Source organism: Vipera ursinii (assembly GCF_947247035.1).
Source record: "Vipera ursinii genome assembly, chromosome: 2".
In the NCBI taxonomy this organism is placed as follows: Eukaryota; Metazoa; Chordata; class Lepidosauria; order Squamata; family Viperidae; genus Vipera; species Vipera ursinii.
Window position 1 is genome coordinate 59275605 of NC_139513.1, and position 17080 is coordinate 59292684.

The following is a 17080-nucleotide window of genomic DNA, read 5'->3' on the forward strand; positions in this document are numbered from 1 at the left end:
TCTTTTTTCAGTGCCACTGTAACTTTTACCAGTCATTAAATGAGCTGTTGTAAGTCGAGGACTACCTTTATGGCTTCTAGTTTGGGGCTGTCAAAATCACAGTTGACACTGACAAATTGCGAGTTGGCAGGAAAATCTTGGAAGCAATGATAGAATAGTGAACATCATTACAATGCTCATGTGTGATCTTTCAGGATTCTTCTAAACTCTATTGTGCAAGTAATACAACATGCAGAAAGAAAGGAGAGAGAGAGAGAGAGAGAGAGAGAGAGAGAGAGAGAGAGAGAGAGAGAGAGAGAGAGAGAAGAAAGAAAGAAAGAAAGAAAGAAAGAAAGAAAGAAAGAGAAAGAAAGAAAGAAAGAAAGAAAGAAAGAAAGAAAGAAAGAAAGAAAGAAAGAAAGAAAGAAAAAGAAAGAAAGAAAGATCACCGAAATCTGTTTCTTTCTTTTCCCTACCTGAGTCTGGAAAGTGATTCCATCCAAACATGATTTAATAATGAATGAAAGACCAAACTTAGGAACTCAGTCCATTAATTTTGGGGGAGAGGGGGTATCCAATATGAAGTTTAAAAACTCTCATTTTGAACAACCATGTATCTAAGAATAAATCCTTGTTTTTATTCGTTACATTGTTATCTTATCCTTCTCCAGAAGAGCAAAACATCCTGTATTACTGAATCTCTAGGCAATTGGCTGGTCCTATAAAATTAATAAATCAAGTTATTTTCCTGCTCTGTTTTGTATCCATAAAAATATTGGAAGATACTGAATACGTGCAGATCTGAACCTGTGTCAGCCTGTTTGTAGTTCAACACTCAAGCCATTATCCTACAATAGAGGCTCCCATTGGTGGCACCTCTTCCCACTTTGATGACTAATGCCAGATTGAATATTCAGCCTAGAGAATTGTGTCACAGATGGGTAGAGCTGTTCTTCCATGTGTGTGCAGTAAAGATGTTCAGTATTGCTGTGTAAAAAGGTTGCTGCTGTGTCTTTGAAAGTGTCAATCTCTGGACAAATCCATATGTCCAGTTTACTCCAGTGTGAGCATAACCCACGCACCATTTATAGAGGGCGTATCATCCTCAATCCACTCCTATGTAACCTCCAGCCATGTTTTCTGGCTTTCTGTCAAAACCTGTTTTCCATCTGCATTGGTTCAGTCCATGCTGCCTGGTTTGTATGCTTTCAGAACCAAACCCCTCTTCTCCAACCAGTTGTTGTGGCCCATAGGGAAGATGTACTCTGAATCACTGTTTTTGTTGCTCACATTGTCATTTTCTTTAACAAGTTCACAGGTGAAAGGCTGAAAACTGGACTTGCTCCTTCCTTCCTTCCGTCCTTCTTTCATTCCTTCCTTCCTCTCTCCCTCCTTCCCTCCCTTCCTCCCTCCGTCCCTTCCCATTTATCAATGGAATTGAGCAAGTTTAAACTAGCTTTGTTTTTGTTTGTTTTTAAAGTAACTGAAATTCTGCCACTTTCCCCTTCTATTCAAGTAGTGACAAGAAAATGGTAAAACTTATTTTTTTTTAGGATCCAATCTGGCCGGTCACCAGGACCAATGGTTTTATAGTCTTCTGAGCTTTTGGACTTGTGCTGGAGCCCATTGTCAGGGAACTTGTCTCTCACTAGAATGTGTTTTTTTTTAACATGGTAATGGTAGGGCTGGGCAAGGACAAAAGGGGAGCCATCAATCAGAAGTTGTGGTAACCAACAGTCCAAGTCAAATATTAAGCCATCACCATGGCCAAAGCAGTGCATGGGTATCTGGACAGGGTTGTCTTAATCCACGTTTATTTCTAGCCAAATTACTAACAGGGCATAAGCAGTTAAAACCTGCTGAAGTAAAACAAATTAAGAAAAAAAAGTCCTGAGTCTTGTGAATAAAATCTGTAAATGTTTTCTACATGATTAATTCTTTGAATATGTAATTCATATTATGACTCCACTTGCGGCCTATGGTTTGGCATACATCCATAAAACTCTTCCTCTGTGTTTTGAATTCTTGTTCATATTTTCTGGATTTACAGTCTGCCACAGCAATTGTGGAGAACTTCTGTTACTGTGCATTGACCTACCAAGTCAAACCACTATAGAAGTAGTTTCAGTAAAGTATCCAACAGTAATTCCTGAACTGTTAGATATATTTTGAAGTTAGTAATACAAAAACAGGGACATAAAAACTCTGAGCTAATATAAGAAAAATGCAGAAGAAAGCCTTTCAAAGCTTTAATGCAGAGTATAGAAACAGAAAAAAGCTCTTACAGCTAGTCTTCATTTAGCAACAATATTTGGGGCCAGCAACTCGGTCATTAACTCATTAAGTGAAGTGGTGATTAGTAAAACTGTCAGTGTGCTTCTGATGTTCAACCTTTCTTTGCTTTGCAGATCTGCAAAGGTCATAAATGTTAGGACTGGTCATAAAGTTATTTTTTCATCACTGTTATTTCTGTGAACAGTTGCTTAATGAGTAGTACATATACTACAATTTAGGACCATGTTGTGTCTTTGTTAATCTCATCTCTATGGTCTTCACTAATAGTTTACTAATATTACCTTTTAAATATTTTTTTATCAATTATTTATATGCTGCCTCTCACCTAAAGCATTTCCAGGTATTTGCAAAATTAAAAATACATTTAAATATAATTAAATAAATGAATATAGAGATACATGAACTAAAATAGAGTAATAAACACATCGTACAAAAGTTGTCTTGAGCCACTATCTTAATTTGGCTTTCCTGTGGCATTTCACTTTGGCCTGCCACTTAACTTTAACAAAAATCTGATGAAAAATGCTAAACACAATCACAATGAAATGAGCAATGAAACTGAGGTAATTATAAATTCAGAAGGATTCTCAAAGTTACAAACGAGAAACAACAAACTATGTAAGGGAGCTTTAGTACTTGAAATATATATGAAACTACCAAGTGGACAAGAAGACCTTCTTAATTTCAGGGTTCATGTGGAGAAAATAGATGGAAAGACAAATTAGAGCCTCTGTTGGAAATTATGTCCAGGTGACCAATGAAGATTAGATATAATACGGAAACAGAAGGGCTTTCCTTTACAAATATCACTTCCCCTTCCATCAGGGCAATAATAAAAAAAGAGGGGGGATGTGTTCTGCACTCCTTTCCACATTATAGTGATAAAACCCAAGTATTATCTTTTGGGTGATGTCCCTCCCCTTTCCACCCCTCCAGAGCTACAGGCAAGTATGCAGGCATATAGAGAGAGGTGAAAAACAGAGACTGGGAGGGCGGAGATGGGAATGTTTAAGATGGCTCCCTTAATGTGCAGCTGAGTAAAGGTAGCTGTGGGAAGTAGAGGGCATCTTTTACTGACCAAGAAACTATAATGAATCTCACTCAAGAGATCTCCTGAGAGCAATCCAGGAGGTGGAGAGCAGACAGCAGCTTCTCACAGCAACAAGATCGGGTTATTCAAGGAGCGGAGCGCCCTCCTGGCCTGTAATCACTCCATACAAGAGCAAACACGGTCAGATCCAGCCAGCCGACAATGGTTTCTCCTGAAATCATTTCATCATTTCTTCCTCCCTCCCACCACCACCCCCCACATTCCATTTTTGCGTTTGTTTGTTTATTTGGCTATTTCTGGGCCAGGATGCCGGGGAAGAAGGCAGCAGCCTTCCCTCTTCTCCTCTGCAAGGGACCTCTGAAAGTGAAGCAGGTGGGCTCCCTGAGGGAGTCGCGCTTTTTTTTTCCCCCTCCGGCACACACGCACGCACACACTTTCTCAAAGCGCCTGTCAATCCAAGCTGAATCACTTCCACGCAGCTCCGGGAGCCGGGGAGGGAGGTGAGGCAGCAGCAGCGTCTCCCTGAGTGTGTTTGCAAAGGCGAGGAATACACACGAGCCCCGTTGTGCCTCTTTTCCCTCGGCGCTTTGGCAAGCGGGAGAGGAGGCAGGAGAAAGGCAGCGCTCGCTTTCCTTCAGATCACCTCTCCGAGCCCCTTCGGTCGTCCTGAGCGCTCGCCAATATGTGTAGGGTGAGCCGCCGCCGCCGCCGCCACCAAATGCCGAGGGCAATTGCCCTCCCTCGTCCTCCCATCCTCAGCGCAGCCTTTGAGGCAAAAGGCAGACGTGCCAAATCAGTGCAAGGCGCTCTGAGGAGAAGGCGGCGGGTTGAGGGCAGCGTCGCTCGCGGCGCGCCCAGCTTCGCCTCGGAAGCTTGCCGTAACCCCTGACCTCCTCCTCCTCCTCCCTCGATCCCTTGGCTTCCTTCCTCTGCTTTTAATCCTCCCCGCGACCCCCTTCTCTAATCCACCGCGCTCCCGGTTTCCCCCAATCCGCCGCCACTTAATCCCGCACGGCGCGGCGGCGTTTGTCGCTTCCCGGCGGAGGGAGCGAGCGAGCGCTCGGTCGGGCACCTCTCTTACCTTCAGGGAACTGCTGCTGCAGTAGCAGCTGTTGGGGCAGCATGGTCACTTTCTCGGGGGGCCCCCGAGGCGCCGGGAGCTCCTTCCTCGGCTCTTCCCGAAGCGAGTGGGCGATGATGTTTCCCTCTCGCCCCAGCCCTTGCCCTGACCTGGCTCGCCCGCTATCCGGCGGTCCTCATGACGGCGGTGCTGGCTGGCAAGAGGCGAAGGCTCGGGATCGCTGGGTCTACTACCACCGCCGCCGCCGCCGCCGCTGCTGGGTCTTCCCCTCGGCCGCCGCCGGCGCCTGCGAACCTCTTCGAGTTGGGGCCAACATGACACTCACATCCGGGTGAGACGGGCGCCCTCCATCCCTAGCAACCCACCGCCCGCCGCCGCCGCCGCCGCCGCCACCGCAGCTGCACCCTCCGTCTCCGGCTGCCGCCTCTCTTTCCTCCCGCAGCCGCTGCCTAGCTGCTTCCCGCACAGTCGCGGCCACGGGGTTAGCTCTCTTGCGCCTGCCGCTGCCGTGGCTGCCGCCGCCGCCACCTGCTGCTCGGGGAGGAGGAGGAGGAGGAGCGCGAGGAGGCTGGCCAGGCGAGCCCGGCCGAGGGAAAGACTTCTCCGTACGACGGGCAGCCTCGCCGCGAACTCCCAGCCCGAGCCCGCAAATAGAAAAGTGCGCGTCGCGGCCTTAACCCCTCCCTTCCCGACGCCACTGAAATGCTTCGAAAGAAGCGACTTCCAGGCAGGCTGCCGTGAAGCCCCGCCCACGGGCATGCAAATGACTTCGACATGCAAATTGACCTGACCCTGAGTGCTCTGATGCGAAAAAAAGCTCAATTGATGAGCCTCCGGAGTCAGAGACCGACTATCTCCAAATGCTTGGAATATATACCGAGAACTTGTCTCGTTCCTGCTTGTGAATTTCCAGCAGCTTAAAACTGATACAGCGTGGGAATTCTTCGCCTTAGGTCAGGGGTCTTCAAACTTGGCCCTTTTATGACTTGTGGACTTCAACTCCCAGAATTCCTCAGCCACTGGCTGAGGAATTCTGGGAGTTGAAGTCCACAAGTCATAAAAGGGCCAAGTTTGAAGACCCCTGCCTTAGGTTATAAGCGTACTTTTCCCACAGGAGATCCATAATGTATTACTGTACGGTATGTTTTTGCAACACCAGTTGCACAGCACGCAAATGTTAACAATGCATTAGACCTGTAGCATCTATACTGGTGTTTCTTGGATTTCTTAGGCCACTTTTTTTTATCTGTTTCCGGTCACAGTTCCCACTCTGTGGCAATTTTGGCAACTAATTTAATAATGCATTGAAGTAAGTAAATAATTTTCTCATTGTGGGAATATAGAGTGGAGTTTGATAAGTCATAGGAAAAGAAGCCATGAACCACAATACAGACCTATTGCTGTTTCAAGTTATTTTTAAAACTGGGTACATTTGTATAACTATGCAGGGATTTATGGTTAAAAATAACAATGATGTAGTTACAACTATGTAAGGCTACAGTGAAAGATAGCCTGACTTGCAAACCCTTTGCGTGTACAGTATGTGTACACACACAAACACACACTCACATGCACACACACGCAAAGTGAAAAAAGTTAATTATTCTCACCCATAAATGTATTTTTGTTGGATTGGAACATATAATTTAATAGTACAGCAGAATATCAGTGTACCCTTTATACATAGACTATGGGGGGAAATGAAAAAAAACATTTGGAGTACTAATTGAAAGATACACCCCTTGCCACATAGATGAGCCATAATAACAAATGTTGTGAACCAGTTTTGAGATGGTTGCAAGCAAATCATCTGATACGAGAGCAGCCCAGTCCCTGAGGGTGATTTGGTGTTTGCACGTAGCTGTGTCTGGATCACTGACTATCTGTGTCCTCTTCCTGCTTAACATCAGCCACCCTTTGTGTCATCACGAGTGATCATACAGACCCTCATTTGCCATAGCAAGAAAGGCAAGCACAACTGCTGGGGCCAAGTTCTTTATTCCTCTGCCACCTCCACATATCCAGAAAATATTTTCAATAATATAGTGCTTTTTTGTAAATCTCTATGGGTTTCTTCAATTCTGAAGACATTTCTGAAAAAGATATAGATGCCAATTAAAAATGGGCTTCTAGTTTTCCAAACATTGAATTGCACCATACATTTTCTGATTGGCATGAAATTCTGGGAGTCTTCACTTAGTGGATATTCTCGTTTCTGAGCCCTCTTGGAGATCTGTATACAGTACCTTTAATTAATTGTATTTCCTGTTAGTATTATGGCAGCTTGAAAATGGTGGAATATTCCTTCTGGAAAAATGCGTTTTGATTGTTTTTCTCATGCTATATTGATGCTATGGGATGAGCTAAACTTCAAAACTGATTTTTAAAAAACTGGCTTTAGGAAATGCTGGATGGATGCTATATTTTTATATTAGATCAACTAGTGGATGATAATAATGACTGTTATTATTTCCTTATGTTAAAAGATAAATACCATTTGTCACTTGCCACCCACTGGCAGTATTTACAATTACAACATTTATTTATATCTCAATAAATGTACCAGTGGCATTTATAGCCTCAGGGACACTTAAGGTATTAAGAAGTATCATTTCATATGAGACCAAATGGCCTATAATCATTCTCCATAAATATCTGTTGTCAATACATCAATTTAATATGCAATTTTTAAAGACTGAATGGAATAAGGAACTGGAAACCTCCATTTTGGGTAAACAATAAGAAAACATTTTAACCTCAAAGCCAAAAACCTTAGTAGGACTCAGATTATGGCTGCCACAAAAAAAAGGGAGGCATCCATTATTTTCATACAGAAAAGGAATCAATAAATCATCACGCTGTTAAAGATGCAACCCGTATAACACTTTATTAAAAAGTGTGTTTTTATAGATTCATGAAGTTATTATATTCTGAGAAGTAATTGTACATATTACTTTGACTTCGAAAACAAGTTTAATATTTTCAGACCCATTCATTATTTTGAGCTATGTGCCTACTACATGGGAATCAACAGCTGAACAATGAGAATGTATTCTCCATAACCAGATTATTACTGCCATGATACTGGTATGTATGTATGTATGTATGTATGTATGTATGTATGTATGTATTTAGCTATCAAACTAGTGGTGGCTCAGTGGTTAGAATGAAGTATTGCAGGCTAATTCTGCTGATTGTGGACTGCCAGCAGTTTGGCAGTTGGATGCTGACCAGCTCAAGGTTGACTCAGCCTTCCATCCTTCTGAGGTCGGTAAAATGAGGACCCAGTTTGTTGGGGAAAATATGCTGACTCTGTAAACCGCTTAGAGAGAGCTGTAAAGTACTATGCTATTGCTATTCCACTCATCTCGCCAAAGGCAACTCTACGCAAATTTCAACAGGAAAGACAAATTTATGACCACAATTGCCTAGTGGATTAAAGACCTGATATTTCTTGTATGAACATGTTGCTCATAAATACAGATTATCTATGGATAATTACCAAATTATTTTGTAGGTGAAATTTAATTGCATGTAAATTTGTTTTATATACGATTTGATTTTTTTTCTCCTTTTTATATTGTTTTATATTTTTACTTCCTGTTTTCTCCTTGGTTTTTTTAAAATAGAATTAATCTGCTATGGCTGAGATGGCACAAATGTGAGACCAAACGGGAACATGCATCAAAGGAAAGTTCTGCGTTAGACTTTTCAGGGCAAAGAGAGATAAGGGATGGGGAAGTATAGCATGCAAAGCAAAAATGGGGATAGAGATGTAGAATTCTCCCTGAGATAAGCCATAGAAGTGCTGGAAACACAAGGTTTTGCAGATAATGGAATGGTTTGGAGAAAAGGCATTCCTGCACTGAATACGAACTACCACTAATTGGCCATTATCACAACTTCTCTTCTTTCCCGTTCTTGGTCTCCCATTTTTGGTTGGAAGAGTAGCCAGTGAAACATGGTGCTGCTTGAGGAGGTTTGGTCTATGTTGCCTTGTGTTGCCTTAAGCCAGTGGTGGGATTCAAATATGTGAACAACCAGTTCTCTGTGTGGATGCCGCTTCCGGAAGTCCATTCTGGGCCTGGGCAACAAAAAGTTAGCTACTGGTTCTGCTGAATTGGTGCGAACTGGCTGAATCCCACCACTGCCTTAAGCATTCCTTCTGTCAACAGGGTAGCCCTCTCTTTTCCATGCATCTTAAATGGCTTAGAATGAGCTTCGTTATGCCACTATCCCAGGGGTAGGCAACCTCGGCTCTTTTATGACTCATGGACTTCAACTCCTAGAATTCCTGAGCCAGCATGGCTGGCTCAGGAATTCTGGGAGTTGAAGTCCATGAGTCATAAAAGAGCCGAGGTTGCCTACCCCTGCACTATCCTATCCAGTCAACAAGATGAGAGTCAGGGGGTTGTGAGGGGAAAAAAACACCCAACCTTTTCCTCATATGAGTGAAGGTCAAACATGTGGACTCTGTTTTTCTCTCTAAAATTGAGTCGTTCTGCCTTATCACTTAAAAATGCACAAACTGCCTCTTTTATTGCCTGTATAAAGATATCTGAATGCACAAATGTCTTCTACAGTCTCTTTATACTACTGAATCACTGCTGTTTAGGTCACTAGTCCTTTCTGTTCTCTTCTGAAAGGCCCACTAATTTTAGCTAGGTAAATACGGCATGCCCAATCACAATGCCATAATTATGATAGCTCCAATTCTGCGTTTTTGTTCTCTTCATATAATCGAGGACATTTTGTAATAGTTCTCCCTTACATTACCAATCCTTTCCCCATAATCTACACCAGAGGTCCCCAACCTTTTGGGCAACAGAGACCAGTACCATGGAGAGAGGTTTTTCCGAGGACCAGAGGGTGTGTGGTTTTGTGTGCTGCCTGCATCTCGCGGATGGGGCTTTGCTTGTTTGTGCAGACTGGTTGCTGGCATGCTGTGGCCTGGTACTGGTCCACAGATTGGGGATTGGGGACCCCTGCTCTACACCAATGTTTCTCAAACTTGGCAACTTTAAAATGTGTGGACTTTAACTCCCAGAATTCCCCAGGCAGGCTTACTGGCTGGGATATTCTGAGAGTTGACGTCCACACATGTTAAAAGTTGCCATGTTTGAGCAGCGCTGACGTACACCATTGAGAACCCAGTTCACAGAAGGCAATATAGGGACATACCTTTCCCCAAAGAGAAGTAAGGATTCAAACCAAGGTTCTTAAAAATTGTTACACTGTATTACATTTACAATTCAAGCAAATATAGTTTACATCCAAAAACAGAATGTATTTGTTTACTGTTTACTGTGGCTTTGCAAAAATCATCATCATGACCATGGTCAAATGGGACCTAGAAGATATTAATTGAACTGTTTTAATGAACATAGTTCAATACACTAATTCATCCTGAAAAACTAGTTTGGCAGACAGTGATATCCACTTACTAATATTTTCTTTCGACAACCATCCTCAATTGTGGGGAAGGGTAGGCTAAGAGTTAGATTGGCCCTTGTTATCCAGTGAACTCTGTGACTGAAGCTATACTTGAACCTGGTCTTTCTGGTTGTAACACAGTAACAATATGTGTTCTGTAGATATGGTTTGGCTATTTTTAGTAGCCAGTGGGGTGAATAACAAGCTTTGCAGGATTTGTTGTTGTTCTTAGCTGCGAAGTCGTGTCCGACCCATCGTGACCCCATGGACAACGTTCCTCCAGGCCTTCCTGTCCTCTACCATCTTCTGGAGTCCATTTAAGCTCACACCTACTGCTTCAGTGACTCCATCCAGCCACCTCTTTCTCTGTCGTCCCCTTCTTCTATTGCCCTCAATCTTTCCCAGCATTAGACTCTTCTCCAGTGAGTCCTTCCTTCTCATTAGGTGGCCAAAGTATTTGAGTTTCAACTTCAGGATCTGACCTTCTAAAAAGCAGTCATACAGGATACACAGAGCTAACAAATTAACAGTCTTTTTTGTTTGCTAAGTTCTACATCTAATGTTGCATACCAAATGAAACAATTCATTTATATATTTACATTAAAGCATGGTAGATTAAAGATTCCACATCAGTGCCATGAATAACAATAAATAAAAAATGTAAGTGATAATTACATTAAGCCAAATATTTAATGACAGTATGCCATGGGTTGCCTCAAAAGTGCTCTTTTAGAGTTCATTTAAAGGAGAATTAAATTTAAGTTTGACTCATTAGCAAAGGATGGAGCAAAATACTTTAACGGTGGAATTTTTAATGGATATATTTGAAGACTGGACTTCAAAGTTATCTGATATGATAGGCAGATGGTGTGTCAATGAAATTATTAAAGAAGAACAACCTACACAGGCTAAGTGTGAAATTAATTTGAATGTGGATTTAAATGTGACAATTTAAAGGATATAAAAAATGTACTGGACATAAAAATGAAACCAGTTGATGTTTCATTGCTTAAAAGAAGGATACAGCTATTAAAGCCAAAAAGTGATTTGGATAACTTTTTCTTACTGGATATATAAAAGAGTTATATTAAAATTATGAAGGATTTTTGAAGAAGCAACCAAAAAAGTGCACATTTCTTTTATGAATGAGGTCTATTAAAGTTTTGAAAGATTCTTTGAGTAGACACAAATAAGAGACGTTGAACTTTATTTGAAGGGATTAAAAGATTGTTACAAGTATGAAGAAAGAATACAGGGTTAGCTTTTTTGATCAAGGTTAAAATAATTAGTTATATCTGGTAACCTTCCTGGACTTTTTCTGATAAGGAACTAAATGACAAGGCTTTTGGATGTTGTTTTTGTTAAGGGATGAGATGTGTGGAGAAGAAAACTTATTTGTATTTTAAGAGATTGTGATAAGTTACTAAAACTGTTCTGATCTTTGCAATGTTTGGGGAAAGAGAAATAAGACTGACAAGCAGGCAGTTGCAGCCCCATAAATAAAAAAAAGTTGAAATGATAAGACTGTGGACTGGCAATTATAATAATGTAAGAAAGAGCTGTGCTAGATTTCTAGTCCTTTTACTATGCTAAAATCGAGGATTCAGTGACCTCTAGCAGAGAACATATGTCCTAGAGCAATGATAGATTGGATATTATAAAAAGCTGAAACATATCAAATCAAAGTATCAAATTAACCTTTCTGGAATAACAAACAAATCACTGAGGTATCTTCTGACTTCCTACAAGTTGCCCTTGAACCTAATAGAAGTTATTTGAGAACAACCACCTCTCTATAGTGCATAAACACTGATCTTTGAAAAGTACCAAATCATTAGAGTGGGACTATGGTTTGGAGCCAAAGGTACAGTACTGTTTGCAGAGCATGGAAAATTTAGGTTGCAATACAAGGTTCTGCTTTCCTAAAAAGTTTGCATGTCCAAATGAATAAATGTTGGCAGATCTATCATCACAGTGTAATATGGTTGCTAAGTAAAACAGGCTCAGGATGACTACGTCTTGAGGTCCTTCCAGTTTGCTATTCTGAAATGTTTTTCTAAGCCAAGTCTCTGCATATATCTACTCTGGATATTAATCGTTTCAGTCATTTAATTTGCATGTTGCACTTTATTGTCCTCAGGTTGTTTCTTCTCATAGGCGTAATGCTTCAAAAATAATTCTTAGTCAATCTGACATTTCAAAAAGTATCCTTACTGTATTCTTATTAAATTAATTGCAGCATGAGAAAGTTCTGATTTCAGAAATGATAGCCAATGAAATTGCTGTGAAAATATGCCAATAGATGGGGGAGGGTGTGAGAAATGTGCTGGTGACAATTTTGAGGAAGACTGTGTAAATACAGATTTTAAAGTTGAGCTTTGAAATGACATTTTTATTTAGGAAGCACATCTTTTTAATACACTTTGAACTTTTCATTAACAGCTCCCTTCTGCCTTTATTCTCCCAGCAATAAGTGTTGGTCATGTGCTACTTTGAGAAAGAAATCCTGCATGTGTTTACTTCAAAGTAAGCTCATAAGAAAAATTCATATGCTGGGCTAAACAATTTGGTGATTTATTTTACTATGACTTACCATGGTGTGCGATAATGCATGTTATTAATAAACATGATTGATGGCCTAAAGTTATGTTTAAAGTCAGCCACCAAGGCTTATTTAAAACACTTAACCATAGCTCAGCAGGGTATGCCAACAAAATAAGCATGATTCTATCAGTTATCCTGGAATAAAAAAATACTCTGCCTCAACAAAAAAAAGGTTTGCAATCCATCTGATGATATGAAATAAGGAAATTCTTTATAGGCATTATATGCATCTACCTTTTGGGCCAGTAATTTGTTTTATCTGAATGATGAAACAATATTTCATTGGGGATTATAGGAGTATGGAAAAAAGTCTATATCTACCTGGTTCTTGTCCCTGCCTTTTCATTAGAGTTGAAAAAAGTCTATCCAATAATCCTGAAGAAGGCACAGCTGCCAAAGAACCATCATCATAACAATAATTTGGTCTTGGATTTCGGAAGCTCCTGGCCTTTGAATTCAAGAGGCAGACATTCTTATATGCTTACAGTGCAGTATCCTCAATACTGCTGGGTTATAACCCCAATTGAGTCTAGCCAACTTGGTCAATGACTAGAAAATAAGGGAAGCCACAATCCAACAACAGATGAAGTAACTCTTGTCACCTTGCTGTTTTGCATTATTGTTGCACTAATAGTAATAGCACTTACAGCCCTCTCTAAGCAATTTACAGAGCCAGCATATGGCCCCCAACAATCTGGGTCCTCGGAAGGATGGAAGGCTGAGTCAACCTTGAGCCTGGTGATATGTTCAGTTTACAGAAAAGAGAACATCTACATACACTCTTTAACTATCTGAAAGGCTGCCACCCAAAAGAGGAAATTGCTTTTGATTGTCCCAGAGGGCAGAATCAGAACTACTGGGTTAAAAATGTATGAAAAGAGATGCAGGGTAGAGGACAGGAGAAATTTCATGGCTGTGCAACTTGGAGGACAAGGAGAATGCAACAAATAATCAAAATAAAAATTAAACAGGTCACTGAAATGCATACCAACTAAGACTACTTTTCCAGAGGGTTTTGAGTTTTAACATTATAGCCACTATGATTCAGACAGAAGATTCCTATATTTAGCTTTCAGTGTGTTTACTTTAAAAAAAGAGAGAGAACTCAGTCTCATCTGTTAAACAGATTTCTAACTTAAGTATTCTTTACTCAGCATAACTTATTTCCTACAGTTAAGTACTATTAATGTTACTCTGTACCTTATTCTTCATATATAGTGTATGATTTTATCTTGCATCTTTTACGTATTGTTGGTTTATGTAGTAATGTAGTTTTTCAAAGCCTTCTCAACTAACCTGCATCGACCAACACCTGTATTGGGTGGGACAGATTCTGGCTGTCTCTCTTTGGCCCTTGCTGCTATTCTGGGCTGGTCTCTCAGTCCTCAAGCCCACTCCTTGAAGCTGCCAGGACTTTGGGTCTTTAAGGAATCATAGTGCTAGCTTATGCCTTAACTTTTCATCTGAAAGCCAACATTCTTGTCTGCTCAGTAAGTCCATGTCTAGACCACTCAACCTTGCTAGCAATGAAGCTGCTTGCAATATACTACTACTCAGCACCACCTGTAATTTGCCAAAGCCTAGGCCAGGGGTAGGCCACCTCGGCTCTTTTATGACTCATGGACTTCAACTCCCAGAATTCCTGAGTCGCTGACTCAGGAATTCTGGGAGTTGAAGTCCATGAGTCATAAAAGAGCCGAGGTGGCCTACCCCTGGCCTAGGCCACTCATTAGGCCTGACATCTTCAAGGATAAGCCACAGTCAAAGAGTACCTTGACTTGTTTGCCCTGCCTGTGACACTATTCTAGAACTTTCTCAGAAGCTTTGTTCTTTATTTCTTCCTCCTTTCCTCTTACCTCTTTTGTTGTTTCACTTAGATTCAATTTTCTTCTTCCTTGATACCTCCAGACTTTGGCCAGCTCAACCAGTTTGTAAGGGCAGGGCCCTTAAAGGAGATCAGGAAGGAGACAAGGAGCCATTTCAGCCATCTTTCTGTATTCCTTGTAGTATCATTTCTTCTAGATACATTGCATTTTGCAATTAAATGCGTAACCACTACCTGGAATTTTCCTCAGCACTTTCTCCCTCCTGGAACTTACTTTCTGTCTTTCTCAAGGCCATTTTCTTGCTTTCAGTTCATAACTATTGAAGATATCTGCCTTGAAAATATTGTTCTATAAACTGCTTAAGAAAGCCTAGGCAGGAAGTCCGTATTAAAGTGAAAGCTCCAGTAATCTGAAATCTCCACAAAAGAGCAACAGTTTTCTTCAATATATTTGGCTAATTCATATTCAGTGTGACTAAAGAATTTATGAGTATTTGGATATGGAAAGCAAATTCTATGAAATAAATCACAGAAAATGTATTGTTTTCTGAGCAGTTCAAAGAATTTCCCGTTGGTGCGTACGAACATTTTTTAATCTGTGCCTTAAGAATGTTTAAAAATGCTATATCTGGAAACTTTCCTAAAACAATCGCATGATGGAAAAGTATTGCAATAGTCAGAAGAACTGGCAACATTTCAACACCGTCCTTCTGACAGCAACCAGGCACTACCTGCTGATGGTTCCCTGTATTTATCTGCTGTTCAGGAATTCTGTTCACAATCTGCCAAGTCCAAAAGAGATTTCAAAATAAAATTAAAAATACAGGCAACAGTAATAGATATTATTGTGTATTGGGTTCTGGGAAGCAGGAAGGACGCCAAGACGAGGAGTACAGCATGGCAGCTCTTTATTGTGGGAAGTAACTGTACTGGGGGAATAGGGGTACCTGTACCCTTTATATACCTGGCCGGGTACGCTACCAACCAATCAGTTTGAACCTCAGTTTCCCGCCAAAAACTGACACCAGCCACAACAGTTTCGATTCAGCGCCACCTGGTGGTATCTGTTCTGTAACTGTTTAAAGGTGCTCTTTAAGCCTAATACATAACAGTTGTGGCACTGATTTACAATGCTAGCCACAATACATAGCAGTTTCACAAAAGATGACCACACAACAACCTCACAGAGCGGTCTCAGTGATTCTCCTCTTTTCAGTATATTTACCAAGAGAGACAATATTGACAAAGCACAAATCTGTACTTTCCATATAGCCAAACACCAGTACAAGTCCACTACTATTTCTTGAATGCTACTGCTGCTGCTCCTATCCCCACCCCCTGCTTGTGTTTTCCAACTTCAATTCAAAATACTGTGGTTGTTTTTTGACCCAAGCTATCTTAAATCCTTATAGAAGTTGGTTCCCAGCACTTGGTTTCAAGCAACAGCGCCAGCTCTGGCTGGCTGCAATGCCTGGCACACCCCACTCCCTTCCTATGCAGCCATGCTGTTCTGGGCTGCTGTGTTCTCCACATTTAAAAAATAATTTTGTGGTTAATAATAGCTTACGTCAATAAAATATCTTCAGCTGTAGCAGCTCCTTCTCTATTCAAGTGTTATATCCCCCAGTGCCCACCTTCAATTTCTGCTCAGGTTGGGTGAAGCATCTTCTCTTTGCTTTCCCAATCCCTGCCCACAATATTGCAAAGCTTCCCTTCCCTTTTTCCCCCTCTTTAATTAAAAAAAGAACCAAGCACTAACGTAGGAATGTTGTTATTTTGTTTCTATGAATTTGCTTTGCCAAGACTCCCTCCTTACAAAGATGCTGTGGGGCTTCAGAGGAAGATAAAAATGAAAGAACAATCTGTTCCCTTGTTGCTTTGATTATTGTACCATCAGTGCAAGGAAGGTGCTGTAAAGGGAGAAAAAGAAAGAGAAAGTGTCTACTTTAATGTCAAAGGAGATAATGTGGGAAGGGCATGTGAAGGCATTCATGCATGCAAAGATCTGGAGAAGCAAAGGAAAGGCACAGAGATTGAGAGGAAACCAAGGAGAGGAAACAATCCTAAAAAGAAAAGGCAGATACTGATGGAACAGTTCATGCAAGGACTAGCCAGCAAACCTTGCCTTCCTACACAAAAGGAAAGGTCAAAAACCAGGGGAACCACCCATCAAATACTGAAGTGTCCATGGCCTGGATTGAGCTCAATTTTATTACCCGTTTACTGCAAAGCTGGACTGGAATTTCTGAAATTGGCTTAGAAACAGCTTGGAGCAACATGGGAGACAAACAATTTAAGATCCAGCATGGAATTGCTTTAGACCTCAGGGGTGTCAACTCAATTTCATGGAGGGCCACATGAGCATTGCGGTTGCCCTCAGGGGGCCGGGTGGGTGTGGCCTACTGGGTGGGCGTGGCCTACTGGGTGGGTGTGGCTAAAGTACATATGGCCTACTGGGTGGGCATGGCCAGCTCTACATCATTCACATTTAGGGTGCCTATGGGGGCCTAGGCAGGAATGGGACAGATCTGTGGGTCTCTGGCAGAAGGAGGGTCTCTGGGCCAGGGCCAAGGCAGTGGGGGCCGTTCCCTCACTGTTTCCAGGATGGCTTCGTGGGCCACATGAAACCACTTTGCAGGCCGGATCTGGCCCCCGGCCCTTGTGTTTGACATGTCTGCTTTAGAGTCAGCTTTTGTCAATACTTTAACAGTCAGACAATTTCTGTGCCCACAAACCATTCCTGGTTAATAATAATAATAAAAAAGAACAGTTTGATATGTTTACAACACCACTATGCAGGTTCAGGGCTGTA

The 17080-nt window shown here is 41.5% G+C and overlaps 1 protein-coding gene across 3 annotated transcripts in view; it reads right to left on the reverse strand.

The window, feature by feature from the left end:
* The window catches only part of CACNA1D (calcium voltage-gated channel subunit alpha1 D), a 272427-nt gene extending 267718 nt beyond the window's left edge, over window positions 1-4709 (reverse strand). For all 3 annotated transcript variants that reach the window (XM_083353210.1, XM_083353209.1, XM_083353211.1), the window contains exon 1: window positions 4407-4709. In XM_083353210.1, the coding sequence (XP_083209336.1) occupies window positions 4407-4449 (43 nt within the window). In that variant the 5' untranslated portion in view covers window positions 4450-4709. The remainder of the gene's footprint in view (window positions 1-4406) is intronic.
* Between the last annotated feature and the right edge of the window lie 12371 nt (window positions 4710-17080).